Source organism: Scardinius erythrophthalmus (assembly GCF_964197995.2).
Source record: "Scardinius erythrophthalmus genome assembly, chromosome: 11".
Taxonomy (NCBI): Eukaryota; Metazoa; Chordata; class Actinopteri; order Cypriniformes; family Leuciscidae; genus Scardinius; species Scardinius erythrophthalmus.
The window spans coordinates 10,671,798-10,687,968 of NC_138231.1; the positions used below are offsets into that span (position 1 = coordinate 10,671,798).

General features: G+C 36.0%; 1 protein-coding gene across 1 annotated transcript in view; it reads right to left on the bottom strand.

Moving 5' to 3' along the window:
- The window catches only part of aig1 (androgen-induced 1 (H. sapiens)), a 39,748-nt gene that overhangs the window by 3,286 nt on the left and 20,291 nt on the right, over positions 1-16,171 (bottom strand). Inside the window, exon 4 of the mRNA XM_081379283.1 lies at positions 1,946-2,061. Coding sequence (XP_081235409.1) covers positions 1,946-2,061 — 116 coding nt within the window. The remainder of the gene's footprint in view (positions 1-1,945; positions 2,062-16,171) is intronic.

Genomic DNA, 16,171 nt, shown 5'->3' on the forward strand with positions numbered 1-16,171 from the left:
CGGTTTATTTTCCAAAGGTTTCTGGGGCACTGAAATTGGGGTTGTATCTTTCCATGAATTGTGTACAAAACAGGGCTCGCAACTCTTAAAATATTTTTTTGTCAACCTCAGGAGGTCTGTTTTATGAAGTGTTTTATTTTCTATGAGATTTACCATTATTTCCAACCCTTTTGCCAATTTGAGACTAATTGGGTCTAAATGTAAAAGTCCTGATTTACAGTGTGTGATCTTGTTCATTTTTTAGCCAAAAAAGTATGATTATATTATATACTGTGCATATAATAATTATTCATATGTATGATTCATCTTATTTATTATTTATTACATATTACATAACCTAATCATTAATCATAATATTATTATTGATGATGATAATATATTTATTAAAAAATAAAATAACTATTAATAGCTATTATTCATCTTGTTTATTAATTTGTCCATTTATTATTAAAACAGTATCATATTAATATTAATAACATATTATTAATAATAATATTAACAACAATAACAATAAAATGCACATTTATTTGTATAGCGCTTTTCACAATACATGGGTCATTCTATAATTGCAGGTACATTTGGTGTCCAAAGTCATTAAATAGATATATTTAAAATGATTTTAATAGTTTGTTACTCATTGTCATGGATCACAAGATGTTACATGCCATAACAATATAATATTTTCTGTAAAAAGCGTCTTATAGCTGAAAATCATGATTTCTAGTTGACTGAATTAGTGTATTTTTTCCATCATGCGTAATCAAAATATTTTATTTTACATTTCTTTTGGTAATATTTCATTTATTTTATTGATAAAAGCCCTAAATTGTAATTTTCCTAATTCTACAACATTAAATTGTTTAAAAATAACTTTTATATTATAAAAATGTGTCCAAAAGTCTAAAAAGTTCTTACACCAAGAGTTATTTTGTTAAAAAGTCAACATTGTTACCAATTTTAAAAGGAAAACAAAATTTATCACTTATCAAGTTTTAATCATGATTTCATTAGTGCCATGTGCTCTTAGCATTTATGCTAGCAAGTGGAGTTTTTGGCTAAAAAGTTTAAAATTTGTCAATCCTGTTTCCGTCAAACTCGGTTACCAATGTGATTTCTACACATTGCCTGATTTGTCTGTAACAAAGTTGACAAACAATACTATAAAAGAAATTACTTTTTGGTTAAAAGTAAAAAAAAAGGAAGTAACTTGTGTTTGGCAAGCACTGAATTATTAAAATTGAATATGTTTTCAATAAGATACTGGAAAGGATCAGATTGTCATAGAAGTACTGGATAAAAGTTTCTAAGCACTGATGCCAGTGATCAAGTAACTTGCGTTGATTTCATCGTTACACCAGTAGGTGGCGACAAATCACTGTTGATATTTGTCATATATCATTTGTCATTGAATTATTAATTCATTCAACAATACTTATTATTATACTTTTTGTTGTTGTTTTTAAACAACACCAGAATGGGTAGCAGATATAGCCTATAGTTAACCAACTGTTGGTTTGTAATTATTGATAAACTTTAATGTTTTATAAAGGGAAAAGCCATTTTACAGGGACACGTCTCCATTTTAAGTGTGGATACAGACATTTTATGCTTTTAAAACTACCTCCCTTTGCTAGGTCCATTTCATGTTAAATGATAGTTTACATGGGATTTGTGCCTCTAATGCTTTTACAATGTAATGTGAGACCAAAGTTTACCCTATTCATGGAAAGTGCCAGAATTCGAGCAAATTAATTACTGTGCAGAAAGACGTAAGGGAATGATTTGGAGGTCATGAAGATCGGGTGACCAGATGGAATCTATCTTTTGATTGACACTATAGAACAATGCAAAGTCAATTTCCCCTGATCATCGTACCTTCAGGGAGCCCTTTGTAAATTAACCCAGTGTGAGATTAAAAATGACTGTGCTGGAAGGAGAGATTTACCATACAACATATCCAACAGCAAACGTGCACACTGCCAAGAGTCCACAGGACCTGCTGGGATATCGATGGTGTGTTGTTCTCATCTCAATTATGATGAAAGGAAGAACTGTTGTGTGCTGAAAAGGACATAAATACAGCACAGTTAGCTTTACAAATGATTCTAAAGCACAGAATCTCGTCAAATTTCAACGCGCTGGCTCTTGCAGAGACAAATTGTCTAGTAAGTTTTTAAATGTTCACTTTCTAAATGCCATTTCACTGTATCTGTATTTTCTCTGTTACTCTGATATCCTATTGATTAGCTTATAAATAAGACATAAGTTTGAAGCTCTTAAGAAAGAACCACCTGCAATCAAACTGCAGCTCTATACAGAAAATAAATCATTTCTAGGATACTCCATTCAGTAGTTCCTTTGATAACGCCAACAAATTATAAAATGGTTATTGCGAGAGGGCCAATGATAATCATTACAAACTCAATTGTTGAAATGTAATTTACAAGTGGAATGGGGGTCACCTTTACATCCAAATGCTAATGAATCTGCACAGAATGAAACCCAAATCACAAAGTGTTGCTATAATCTGCTTAAATCATGTGATTTTAGTCAGATTTACTGAATCAATAGAGCTGTTTGTCACCGCGTCTGTATCACAACTTGATCAAACCCAATAGACATCTTTTTCCAAACAATGGGTAATTCTATTTATTTATGTTGCTTCACAAAAGCCTAGATCAGAAACGCTTGTTGATAAGGACATTTACATAGCAGAACTTAGCAAAAAAAGAAATAGTCCATGAATAATGTGATCATCTATACAATAGAGCTGTCAAACAGCATTTTTTTTCAGCCATCTCGGCTAACTCGCCGTTCCAACCATCCGATCACCTGTGGACCAAGAATAGAACGGTTACACAACTTCAAGCAAATTGCTCATCAAACAAGATACAAGTGAAAAGGAAGCTGGGTGTGGACTGAAGCCGAGTGTTTGACAAACACGCTGACATGGTTTCATGCAGCTGAAAACAGGGAGGAATGCTAGGCGAGCCAGGCCTGGGCGGGAGCTTCTTTACCATGTGAGTGATGAGAATGGGTGAGCTATCATCATTATAACCATTACTACCATTATGCAAGCCAATACAAACATTTAAAGTCAAGGATGGTAACATAAAGTTAGTTTATTGTTTTTTTTTAAATGTAGAGCTGAACATCTGTTTCATTTGTATGAGAGTGCTACTATGTGCATCGTGCATGAGACAATATGCAGACTGATTTCTAAAAGTTCAGATGATGACATAACATTTTACATTAGGTCAGTAAGGCTAATAATTTTAAAACAGACATTTATAGTGTACTTAAAGGGATAGTTTTTCAAGCAAAAATGAAAAGTCTGTCATATTTTTTTATGGGGAGTTACTCACCCTCATGTCGTTCCAAACCTTCCAAATTTTTTTTTTTGTCTCTCCATTGAAAGTCCAGGTAACCAAAACTTAAAAGCTCCAAACATGTCATAAAGGCGTTGTAAAATGAATCCATTAGAGGTTTAATCCTAGTCTTGTGAAGAGATATGATCGCTTTATACGATGAACAGATTAAATTTAGGCTTTTATTTACATCTAAACAGTGATCGACACATAGAGTACAACACATATGGTAATAAGAAAAATAATGTATGTGTTGATCATTGTTTACACTCTTAATAATAAAGGTTCTTTATTGGCATTGAAGAAGATATTTTAAAGAATGTTGGTAATCAAACAGGTGATGGTAGCCATTAACAATTGCAATTGCCTAAGGCTACCGTCAACTGTTTGATTACCAGCGTTCACCAGAAGAAAGAAACGATCACAGGTTTGGAACAACTAGAGGGTTAAAGGGTAAATGATGACAGAATTTTCATTTTTTGGTGAACTATCCCTAGTTATGTATCATGGGACTCCTTTCATTGCAGGTTCACTTCCACTGTTAGTCAGCAGATGGCAACCTTCTTACATGAAGACAGTCAAAACTCTCGCTCCCTGCAGATCTAGCCTCATTTGACCACACGTCTGTTCTGGAAACGCCATCCAAAAGAAAGACTTATGAGCCTTACCGAAATTACATGACATGTTGATATTCTGATATGCTTTTAACATGCCACCACAGCTCTTATTGAAGCCGCTTTTGCAACACATAATCATATTTCCACGGTAAATAAAAAGCAGACCACATTTACTGGGCTTTCCCTAGATATGAATGCGCCAACCCGCTTAAAACTCGGATGCTGGGTGTTTTTAGTCCTTAGCGTGTTGACGTCTCATCAGATCGACAGGTCTGAACTTGTCTTTGACAAGTGTCGGGAGTGAGATGCACAGTCAGTGAGAAAGCAGCTTTTTTTTGTGTGTGTGTGTGTGTGTGTGTGTGTGTGTGTGTGTGTGTGTCATCCTGTGACTGAACCCATGATGAGCTAGTTGCCAGTTATGAGTCACATTACTGCTAACCAAACAGATACTGTAATGTTCTAGAAAAGCAGCCACTGTCAATCAGACTTCATATACTGTAAGTTGGTTGATCAGCTCTGATTCACTGTGACTCAGTTTTCAGCATGTACTGTAGTTGGTGTCTTCATCAGTGTTGCTCATGTTTACAGAGTATAAGCACCTCACTGTAAAAAATCAAGGCAGTGTGATGCATTTTGAGTCTTAACATCTGTTCTCAGTGACACTATTTTTTAAAAGTCTACTAGTTTAGGCTACTTGTTTCGACTAGTTTATCCAAGTTGAATTTGTTTGTTTACTAAAGACAAAATGTCCCAAATAGCATATAAATGTATGTAAGTGTCAAAAAGTACCTTATGTATGGCACATATCAGTGGTCAAAAAAGAATTTCAAAATGATTCTTCTGTCACTTCCTCCTAAACCTAAGAACTGTTTGACGACTATCATCGTCACTGAGGTTTGTGTGAAAAGTGTTGCGGTCTTTGTGCATCCTTGTGCAACTTTTGCACCTAATACCTTTGCTTTGCAACACGTTTTCTTTAGATTATTAACTTGACATTAACTTTTTTGCTCACCAGCCACTGTGGCAATATATAACATTGCAATAGTGTATCTATATCTATCTATCTATCTATCTATCTATCTATCTATCTATCTATCTATCTATCTATCTATCTATCTATCTATCTATCTATCTATCTATCTATCTATCTATCTATCTATCTATCTATCTATCTATCTATATATATATATATATATATTTATATATGTGTGTATATATTTATTAGTGCTTTCAAGTCGATTAATTGCGATTAATCACATCTAACAGAAAACAAGAGGCTTAAGGCCTGTCAGTATAAGCAGGCATAAAGATGGTTTTACAAACGTGTTGTGAGACCCCTGCATTCTGTTCCTCAACACGTCCTGTGTGAATGAGTCTATGACTCATTTTGTTCTGTCTGCTCTCAGTAAGTCTGGTTTGACACGGTGCATTTAGTGGCTGCTAGTCTGACTGCTGGCTACAAAGACATTAAGTTGGTACATGAGACGTTTATTGTAGTTGTTAATTTCTTTATTATTAATATAAATGATAAAGATTACTTTGTCATTAAGATTGATAATATAAAATAGCGTGTTAATAAAATTGGATATATACATTCAAAGGAGAATCAAGCTGTACATAATTTACTTTCACTTTTTTTTTCCAGTGCAGTATTATTGGATACTCTCTAAACTTTTGTGTTCTCTATTCTTCTTGTGTGCATGTGTACGTCTTTCTTCACCATAATGATTTTTCCCTAATCGTTAATTGCCCTCAAATATTTACAAAACATGTTTGCGACAAGTTTGCGAGATTCAGAAAACCTTTTCTTCGGTTCCCAGAAGCAAGTCAGGGAGTCAAAGTTGGCACTTGGATAATAGATGGTTATTCTGTTCATTACGGTGATTATGGTCTAATTGCTATAATGCCAAACCTCTGCAGAAAAAACAAAGAACGTGTGCTTCTAGAGGTGTGGAGATGTGTCTCGGCACGCATGTAACACTGAAGTGTTCTTGAAGGAGCTCATTCACCCACACACATTCCATCCAGCAGATCCCAGTGAGGGCTAATCATTAATGCCCCGCTATCAAAACCCCTCATGATCTGCTGGAATGACTCTCAACCTCTCCAGGCTGATCCTGAGAGACTTGTGGCTGTACTTGAGCACTTGAGCAGGCAGCAGAGATTGGCGTGGGTTTTGAAGCTGCATACCAATAAGTGAATTGTAACTAGCAAAAAACATATTTACACAGAGATGACAACAAAGAAGGCCAAAAATGTTTAACTGGACACAGTATGAGGCCTAAATTGATAATGATTTGCCATTGCTTTTCAGAGTTCTTTATAAAATTCACCCTAGTGGCTGGTGCTTTTTCAAAAAGTTTGTGTAAAGTATTAATACATTTTAAAATGTAATTTATTCCTGTGATGGCAAAGCTGAATTTTAAGCAGTCATTACTCCAGTTGTCAGAGTCACACGATCCTTCAGAAATCATTCTAATATGCTGATTTACTGCTCAGGAAACATTTATTATCATCAGTGTTTAAATTTTTTTGTCACTGCTTAATATTTTTGTGGAAACTGAGATACATTTTATTGCAGGATTTTTTGATTAATATAAAGTTCAAAAGTAGATAGATAGATAGATAGATAGATAGATAGATAGATAGATAGATAGATAGATAGATAGATAGATAGATAGATAGATAGATAGATAGATAGATAGATAGATAGATAGATAGATAGATAGATAGATAGATAGATAGATAGATAGATAGATAGATTTAATAATTAATGGGGTTTTTATTCCATGAATTAGATGTACATTTCAGACATCTTCACTTTCATTAAAACCTATAGGTTAGATAAGTGAAATCATTCAATTTGCATTATTAGTGTTGCTATTATGACATATCTTCAATTAAAATATGGGCAAATAAATATGTAAATACTCATATGCCTATGAGTCTCAGAATAATTTTACCTTTACCGTTATCTGTCATTGGTTATTCAATTATTCAACTAAATTGCCAAAATTCATTTTTAAATTGAATAGCCACGTTGATTATGAACATTGTTCTTAAGGGGGGCATCTTCTCCCATGTTACCCTGTTATTAATGTTATTGACTCCACATGACCTCTGGGATAAACCATTGCTTCACTTTATTAGTTTCTTACTGCCTGACTATCTTCATCATAAAATGTCTCTCACACTTTCCTTCACAGACCGAGCGCAGCCTTGCTTCTGGGAATAGTGTTTGGCTTGACCCCAGGACCCTATCTTTACATACATTGTGTCTGTTTCATTGGAAATGATCATAATCATAACCTCACATGCAATTATAAGTTGTGGTAATGGATGCACAACTGCCAGATCTCAGAATAGACCATATTTGGCCAATGTGGGAAAAGCGAGACTAAGAGAGATTATATCTGTGGGTGCAAAAAGCTAAAGCTCCAAGAACAGCCCTCTGCCTGCACGGTGATCGCACTTAATCCTTTGTGATCAATGATAAGCTATACTTTAATGCTCACTGACACTGATAGTTATTTCATGATATGGAGAGCTCCAGATGAATATGCTCATTGGCAGAACCTTTGCCCAAACCTTCCAGCTCCTGGAGTCTGTTAAGCAGCACAATTCCTTGGTTTTGTTTTCTGACAGTGGTGAGACGGCGTATGCGAGGATTTCACAGCTGCGTCCTGGTTGGGAATTCAACCCAACACTCTGTGGTCAAAGTGTCAAGGCTTTCAGCTACTGCCACATTAGCATTTGGCTCTGGTTTGCCACTTTGTACTTGAACCAAGGGCATAGTTTGTCATGAGGGGTATAAAATATATCATGATGCATTGATTTGGTAATGCATTGATTATGGAATTTAATAATCGATTATGATGACTATAATAATACCCTATGCTTTACAGATGCTGCCTCAGAGTTTGGGTTTCTGCATACCTTTTTATTCATAAATGCCTGACTCCATTTGACCAAAATAAGCTGTTATAGTTTTCTTTCTCAAATGTGACCCTGGATCACAAAACCAGTCACAAGTCGCAAGGGTATATTTGTGGCAATAGCCAACAAATAGCCATTGTATGGGTCAAAATTATCGATTTTTCTTTTATGCCAAAAATCATTAGGGTATTAAGTAAAGATCATGTTCCATGAGGATATGTTGTACATTTCAAACCATAAATTTATATAACATTTATTTTTGTGAGTGAATGCAGCACAATCGCGAACATTAATGGACAACTTTAAAGGCGATTTTCTCAATGCTTCGATTTTTTTTTTTGCACCCTCAGATTCCAATATTTCAAATAGTTGTATCTCGGCCAAATATTGTCCTATCCTAACAAACCATGCATCAATGGAAAGCTTATTTATTCAGCTTGTTTTTGTGGTCCAGGGTCACAAATGTGATTTTTTTATTTTTTTATTATGTGTATTCTGGAATATTTGCACAACAATATACTTGTAAATTTGCTGTAAATTGCTAATAATATAGTTGTTAATTCTACAATGTAGCTTGAATTAGCGACACAATATTAACTTTCTCATTAGATTAACATCTGTCTAAAATTACACAAAAGTTTGGGGTTGGTAAGATTTTTTACCTAGGCTGCATTTATTTGATCAAAAATACAGTAACTGATTTTTATTGTTGCAATTTAAAATAAAATTTCTATTTTAATATATTTTAAAAGTTGAATTTTCAGCATCATTACTCCATTCTTCAGTGTCACATGATCCTTCAGAAATCATTCTAATGTGCTGATTTGCTGCTCAGGAAACATATCTTATTATCAATGTTGAAAACAAGTGCTGCTTAATATATCTTTCTAAATAAAAGTATTAATTTATTTAAAAAAATGTGTACTGTCCCTAAACGTTTGAACGGTATTTATGTATACAGCAGCATATTTTTGAAAATAATCATGAGTCATTCAATAATCAAATGGGACTGAATCGGATTGAATGATTTTTCATGATGTATAAGGCAAACAATCGTAATCAAATTGAATCAGTGTCATCCATTTACATCCCTTTACTAGTCATTGCTGACAAAAAAGACATAGCATATAGAATATAGAAAATATGCCATTACAAAGAGGCCTAAAAAAAATGCTCTTCTTGGAAATCCAGAGGGATTATTATTTGTGCAAAGAGAGCAGACTTGTTCTTTTTGAAAAGACAAGACAAATATGATTAATGGGATGTCATGAATACACCTACTACAGCTTGTTTGGTATTGTGGATAGAGTTACTTGTGACAGATGAGCCAGTTGGTTTAAGGCCCATGATTCACTTTGCACTGCTGTCTTATCACAGACCAGCTTGCCCCGACCTGTCAAAGCATCAGAGCCCAGTGGAATCCGAACGGGAGATATGCGTGCTAACTGTGCTGCGGGCCGCCTGATAGAAGGCTCACAGAGGGTATAGTGTGACGGAGAGAGTGCTCCCAAGGTCGGGTGTTGGGTTTCCCTGCTTAACCTCCCAGGCTGGTTGTGACATACTCCCCACGGTTCCCAGTCAACAGGGGCTCACATGACCTCTTAGCCCTTCTCCCCTTGGCAGCGTGAATCCCCACTAAATACCTTCCTGAGCTGCACCGCAAACAGCCACTACCACAAGCAGAGCCTGTTTAGGTCCCCGCTCAGCTGGATGGCTATCAGTAGATTTGGCCTGACGGTGCATTTTTTTTCCGCTTGAATGTGACCCAGACTTGTTTTATTTTAGCTTGTGTTTGTGGGCCCTTGTCTTAATTTAACATGGCAGCTCTCTTTCTCTGACCACCAGGCTGAGAAGCTCTTGGAGTCTTGTGGTTTTGGCAAGCGTGCCTGGACTGTCTGCGGAAAATCCCCTCCAACAAAACAGCACAACTCACTCAGAGGACCCTGAACTATGAGCAAGACAGGCCTTGTCAAATACTCCAAGGATCCTCCCGTTCCAGTGAAAGTGTTGCATGCACTTTACATTGATGCCGCTTGAGTGTCAAACACTCGCTCTCTGATAGCAGAACGAATGGTGAGATACAATTACTGAAGTACAGATTGACATACAGTGCTATGCATAAGTTTAGACACCCATGCTAAAGTTGACTAAAAAGAGGAATAAAAAATCATCTTTTGGAAACTGAACTTAATGCCTTAATTTAAAAAATTAGGAAAAATCCAACCTTTAAGGACACCAATTTTCTTTGTGAATGAATAATGTATCGTAAATAAATAAATGTTCTTCCTTAAAATACAGGGTGCATAAGTTTGGACACCCCTATGTTAAATTCCCATAGAGGCAGGCAGATTTTTATTTTTAAGTATTTATTTTTATTTATTTTTTAGGATACTATGCATCCTGATAAAGTTCACTTGGCCTTTGGAATTAAAATAGCCCCACATCATCACATAGCCTTCACCATACCTAGAGATTGGCATGGTTTTATTTCAGTTAGCCTAATAGCTAGTTTGAGAGATGATCTTATGGAAAGTACCCCATGCCAATCTCTAGGTATGGTGAAGGCTATGTGATGATGTGGGGCTATTTTAATTCCAAAGGCCAAGGGAACTTTAAAAAAAAAATAAAAAAAAAATACTTAAAAATAAAAATCTGCCTGCCTCTATGGGAATTTAACATAGGGGTGTCCAAACTTATGCACCCTGTATTTTAAGGAAGAACATTTATTTATTTACGATACATTATTCATTCACAAAGAAAATTGGTGTCCTTAAAGGTTGGATTTTTCCTAATTTTTTAAATTAAGGCATTAAGTTCAATTTCCAAAAGATGATTTTTTATTCCTCTTTTTAGTCAACTTTAGCATGGGTGTCTAAACTTATGCATAGCACTGTATGTAGTATTTTTATTATTATTTATTCAGTCTTATATCATCTTCACCAATAATCGATATGCATAAATGATTTATGCTTTAAAGAAATGAGACTGCAAAATGTAATAATACAATTATTAAAAATAATATATTAATTTTAAAATCATTGATAATCAATATGCAGAAATGATTTGTATTTTTTTTTTAAATAAATTAACGTAAAAAATATGTATTATCTTAATATTTTTATCTATTAATTAATTTTCCAAACCGCTTTAACCTTTGCAGGGTCACAAGGATGCTGAAGCCTATATTATTATTATTATTTATACAAAGTTGTTTCGCAATGCATGTTTTTCATCTTTGTTTTGGGGTATATAATTTTTAAGCTACATTTCTTCCTTATAAATGAGACTATCTATCAAAACAATCAAAACATTAAGTTACTTATAAATACTGTTGTTGTCACCTGCTCCATGATAACAGAACGTATAGTGAAATAGAATTACAAGCCAGAAAACTGTGAGCAAGTTTTAGCAAGACCAAGTGCAGAAGACTCCAGCATAATGCGTGAGACTACTTTTCGATGTGAGGAACATGACGAGATTTCACAAGCTCATTATGCACTGCTGATCGCACTTCACTGGCAGCCTGCTATACCAAAACTGGTGTGAACACAGATGTTTCTATGCACAAATTAAAAGCAGGGGTTACTGTCGAATATTACTCCAAGAATTCTGAGCTAGAGATGTTTTCCAGCTCCTCCAATGTCAAAACGTCTTCGCCAACTTTGTCAACAATGGGCAAGAAAGCAAACTACAAAACGGCCGTCTTTCACTGGTTTGAGATGGGTAAATATTTTCCCAGTTGTTAAGGATGAGCTAGCGAGCCAGCTATGCACTCGTTTTAATGACGGGGTTTGGATGGAGGAACTTCACCTAGTAACTTTTCCAGGCTCAACATGGCAACTCAATCATGAGTGCAAGGGTGACATTGTACACCGCCATGCCTTGAAATATTAGCGTCCAGAAAAATGGACCGGCAATTATTGATCTTTATAAAGTAATCTGCCAGCACTTATGGAAACCAAAGGAAATAGCTGAACAGAAAGCACTTCACAAGACTATTTGCCGGTAGAGAATCAATATCATTGAAAATAGTAGTGTTTGCCTCTTTGCACCAGTTGTTTAACACTTTGGGTTTGTTCTGTGAAAACCCAATCTGTCTCTTGATCTTAGCAGAAAAACACATCTGTTTCCTCTGCTCCATCCATGTAAAACCAGTTCAGACCACATCGAATCACATTGACTGTCAGCTGAAACCTCCCGGTTAACCTTGATGATACGCACATGCACAGCTAATAATTTGAAAGAATTCACCGCTGACCTAAGTGTCTGCATTTACTCAGAAAAGTCAATGTGAGGCCTCCATTTTTCTGATTTTACAGTATATACTGTAGATATTACAATTTTTATTAGTGTAATTACTAGCACATCTCAAGCCAAAAATATAAGTGCGTGATATTTTAAGTTGGAGTAGGGCTACAATGTGAATATCTAAACATCCTTACAAGTCTTGTTTTCAGAGAAATCCATCTAAATAATAGTGTAATTTTTAATGCTTAAAATGAAGGGAAAAAATGGCCAGTGAGAAAAATAAAACTTTTTTAAAATTAATTTTTGTTCTTTACCCCATTACAATTTATTTTTCTTCTTCTTTTTTTAAGCATAAATCTTGCTCAAGTTACATTTCTCTGAAAACAAGACTACGGCTATGTTCAGACTGCCTGAAAAAAACTGTTTTTGAAAGTCTGGATTGCAAAATCTGATTCAAACCCCATTTGGAGGTGGTTTGCGATTTCAATCATATTTTTACAGATGCTTCTCAGTCTGGACGTTCCGCCTGCTCAAAACGGATTTCAAATTTGTATAACTCTTAATGTGACACACAACTATAACGTCAAAATCGGTGACGGAAATGGCGTATTCATACAGTATTCAACCAGTATCTTCAAAGATTTCAGCCGTGACTACAGCATGGAACATCACAATACTCCAGGTGTTATGCACCGCAACTCAATAGGGCGCTTATTTGGAGAGCGAAATGATGCACCTCCATTTTGCCTCTGTTTCGGAAGCCTCATCATGGTACGCCTATGTCATTACCAAAGCAACCCATGTAGATAGGTTGGTTATGTCTGGACACACAATTAATAGTGCAGAAAGTCTGGCTGAAAAAATCTGATTTGAAACAAATAAATCAGATTTGCCTATTGTCTGAATTAGTGCTGCACGATTAATCGTATCGCAATCGCGATGTCAAGCCTACGCGATTATATGACGCAAAATGCTGCGATTTTAGATTAAATAAACAAATTAGCGCTGTTAACGCAATTAACGCAGCATCTGTTAATTTTTGGCATCCTTTGGCTAGTGTTACATGATCCCGCTCTTATTTTAATGCAAATGCTTTTAAACCATTCATGCGCGATAAGACAAAAAAGAACGCGCTGCCTGTGAATGTCCTCCTGACACACACACACACACACACACACACACACACGACCCACGGATAGACGTGCGCCAGTATCAAGTTCTCTTTCGCGGTAGAACGAACAACACACGTATGCCAAAAAGAACGCGCTGCCTGTGAATGTCCTGACTGTGACAAACAGAAAGACTCGCGCTAATATCGTGCGTGCGCACAAAACAGCATGACAGAATACAGTTCTCTTTCGAGCTTGAGCAAACAATAACACACACAATTATGCCAAAATGTCTTTTTGTCGAGTATCTTCATAACATAAGAGTAGTGTTATGATGAACGTGAAGAGTTGTGACGTGTGAGAGATTGAGGCGTGTGTGAGATCCGCGTCTCTGACAGCAGCGACTGGTCTTAAAGGGACAGTACACAGTAGCCACTAATTACATCTGTCGCTAAAGTTAATCAAAGAACAAAGGGAACAGAGAAAAACACTCACTGCTTGACTAAATAACTTTTTTCATTTCAAGCAAGTTGACTCATGAAACTATTTGTTTATTATATCGCATATCGCAATCACAATATTGACCTCAATTATCGCAATATGACATTTTCCCCAAATCGTGCAGCCCTAGTCTGAATCTAATATCTTATCTCATTTTGCCTCTAATTTTTTTTTTTTTTTTGTAAATGGATTCATGATAGCCCTTGAGTGGCCCCTCAGATGGGGCATTGTTAATAGGACCCCTTGGTTTGGCTGAAAGAGTCACTGTTCATTGTCTTTCATGTCATCATCCACAGGTCTTGTTCTCTGACCTGCAAAGCAAACCTTAAAGCAAACTGAGTATCAATGAAAAACGGGTCCAGGGAGGCTAGATGAACCTGCCCCTGATGTAGTTGTCAACTAGACACCTGTCGTCTTGATGAAAGTGTTGGAGAAAGTTACTTTTAAAAGTAATATATTACGTTGCTCCCTAAAAAAGTAACTAATTGTGTTACTTAGTTACTTTTTATAGAAATTATGTTACCTTTGCATCACTTTTTCTCATCTGGGCTGGGCTTGCTCGTTTGTTTTTTAATTATTTTAAAAAACAAACTATTTTTGGCAAATGCAAAAGCCCTTTCACACCAAAAGTGAAATGAATAAGTCTCAGGCTAAAGGAAATGCAAATTCACACCTATACAGTAGAGGGCGCAGCTCAAACAAACCTTTCAGCTGTGTAGCCATTCTGGACTGCAGAAGAATAGGATGCATAAGAAGGCCCTGTCCCAGGTGGCACCCTAAGCATTCATGGTCTTCCTACGTGTCCACACTTGACTGTTGGGAAGAAGTCTGCTCGCTTCAGTGCGGGTTCGACAAAAGTGCACAACGAGGGCGCATATCGACCACAAAGGGGGCATCAATGTGAATCAATGTGAAGTGCATGCAACACTTTCACTGGAACGGGAGGATATGGAGTCGATCCTTGGAGTATTTGACAAGGCCTGTCTTGCTCATAGTTCAGGGTCCTCTGAGTGAGTTGTGCTGTTTTGTTGGAGGGGATTTTCCGCAGACAGTCCAGGCACGCTTGCCAAAACCACAACCCTCTTAAACCTAAAATGACAAATGGGGCACTCTACGGTCTCATGGACTTAACGGACACACGCGTGCACACGGCAGCCATTGCAAGTCCACAAGACCTTAAAGGATTAGTTCACTTTTAAAAAAACTTTTGCTGATAATTTACTCACCCCCATGTCATCCAAGACGTCCATGTCTTTCTTTCTTCAGTGGAAAAGAAATTATGGTTTTTGATGAAAACATTTCTCCATATAATGGACTTCAATGGGCCCCAAACGGTTCAAGGTCCAAATGACAGTTTCAGTGCAGCTTCAAAGGGCTTTAAACGATACCAGACGATGAATAAGGGTCTTATCTAGCGAAACGATTGGTCATTTAAAAAATAAATAAAAAAGTTTAAGTTTTATAAGCACAAATGCTCGCCTTGCTCTGTTCTGTGATGCCCGTTCGTGACGTCACGTAATACGCAATTACGTTGAAAAGGTCACGCTTTTCTGTCCTGACGAAAATTTTCTTTTAGGCTTTTTAATATTAAAACACCCAGGATACGCACACGAAATGGGCATTTTAAACGATAAACTAACACATTTGAATATGTGTATATGGTCCTCCTTCCGCACATTTGTAAACACTGACTCGGTACTTCTGCCTACGTCAAGCCTGATCTTTTTAACGTAATTGCGTATTACGTGACGTCACGAACGCGCATCACAGAACAGAGCAAGGCGAGCATTTGTGCTTATAAAACTTAAACCTTTTTATTTATTTTTGAAATGACCGATCGTTTCGTTAGATAAGACCCTTATTCATCGTCTGGTATCGTTTAAAGCCCTTTGAAGCTGCACTGAAACTGTCATTTGGACCTTGAACTGTTTGGGACCCATTGAAGTCCATTATATGGAGAAATGTTTTCATCAAAAACCTTAATTTCTTTTCGACTGAAGAAAGAAAGACATGGACATCTTGGATGACATGGGGGTGAGTAAATTATCAGCAAAAGTTTTTTAAAAAGTGAACTAATCCTTTAAGTGCAATGAAGTGTGCCATTTGGGAAAGGTTCAACATTCTTACTCAAGCAATAAAAAAAAAAAAAACAGAAATGTGATGTTTATTTAGCAGCAAAGACATTGGGTAATAAAGTGAGATTAAATACATTAAGTTTATTTGTGTTATTTTAATATTGATAAATAAGAATTTGTGCACATCTTTATGTGTAAAAGTTGTTCACGTAAATAATTTACATTTTACTGCTGTCAATATGACTATATTATACGTTTCAGTGTGTATGAAAACATAAGTAAATGTATGTTTGGTAGAACCACACCTACTACACACA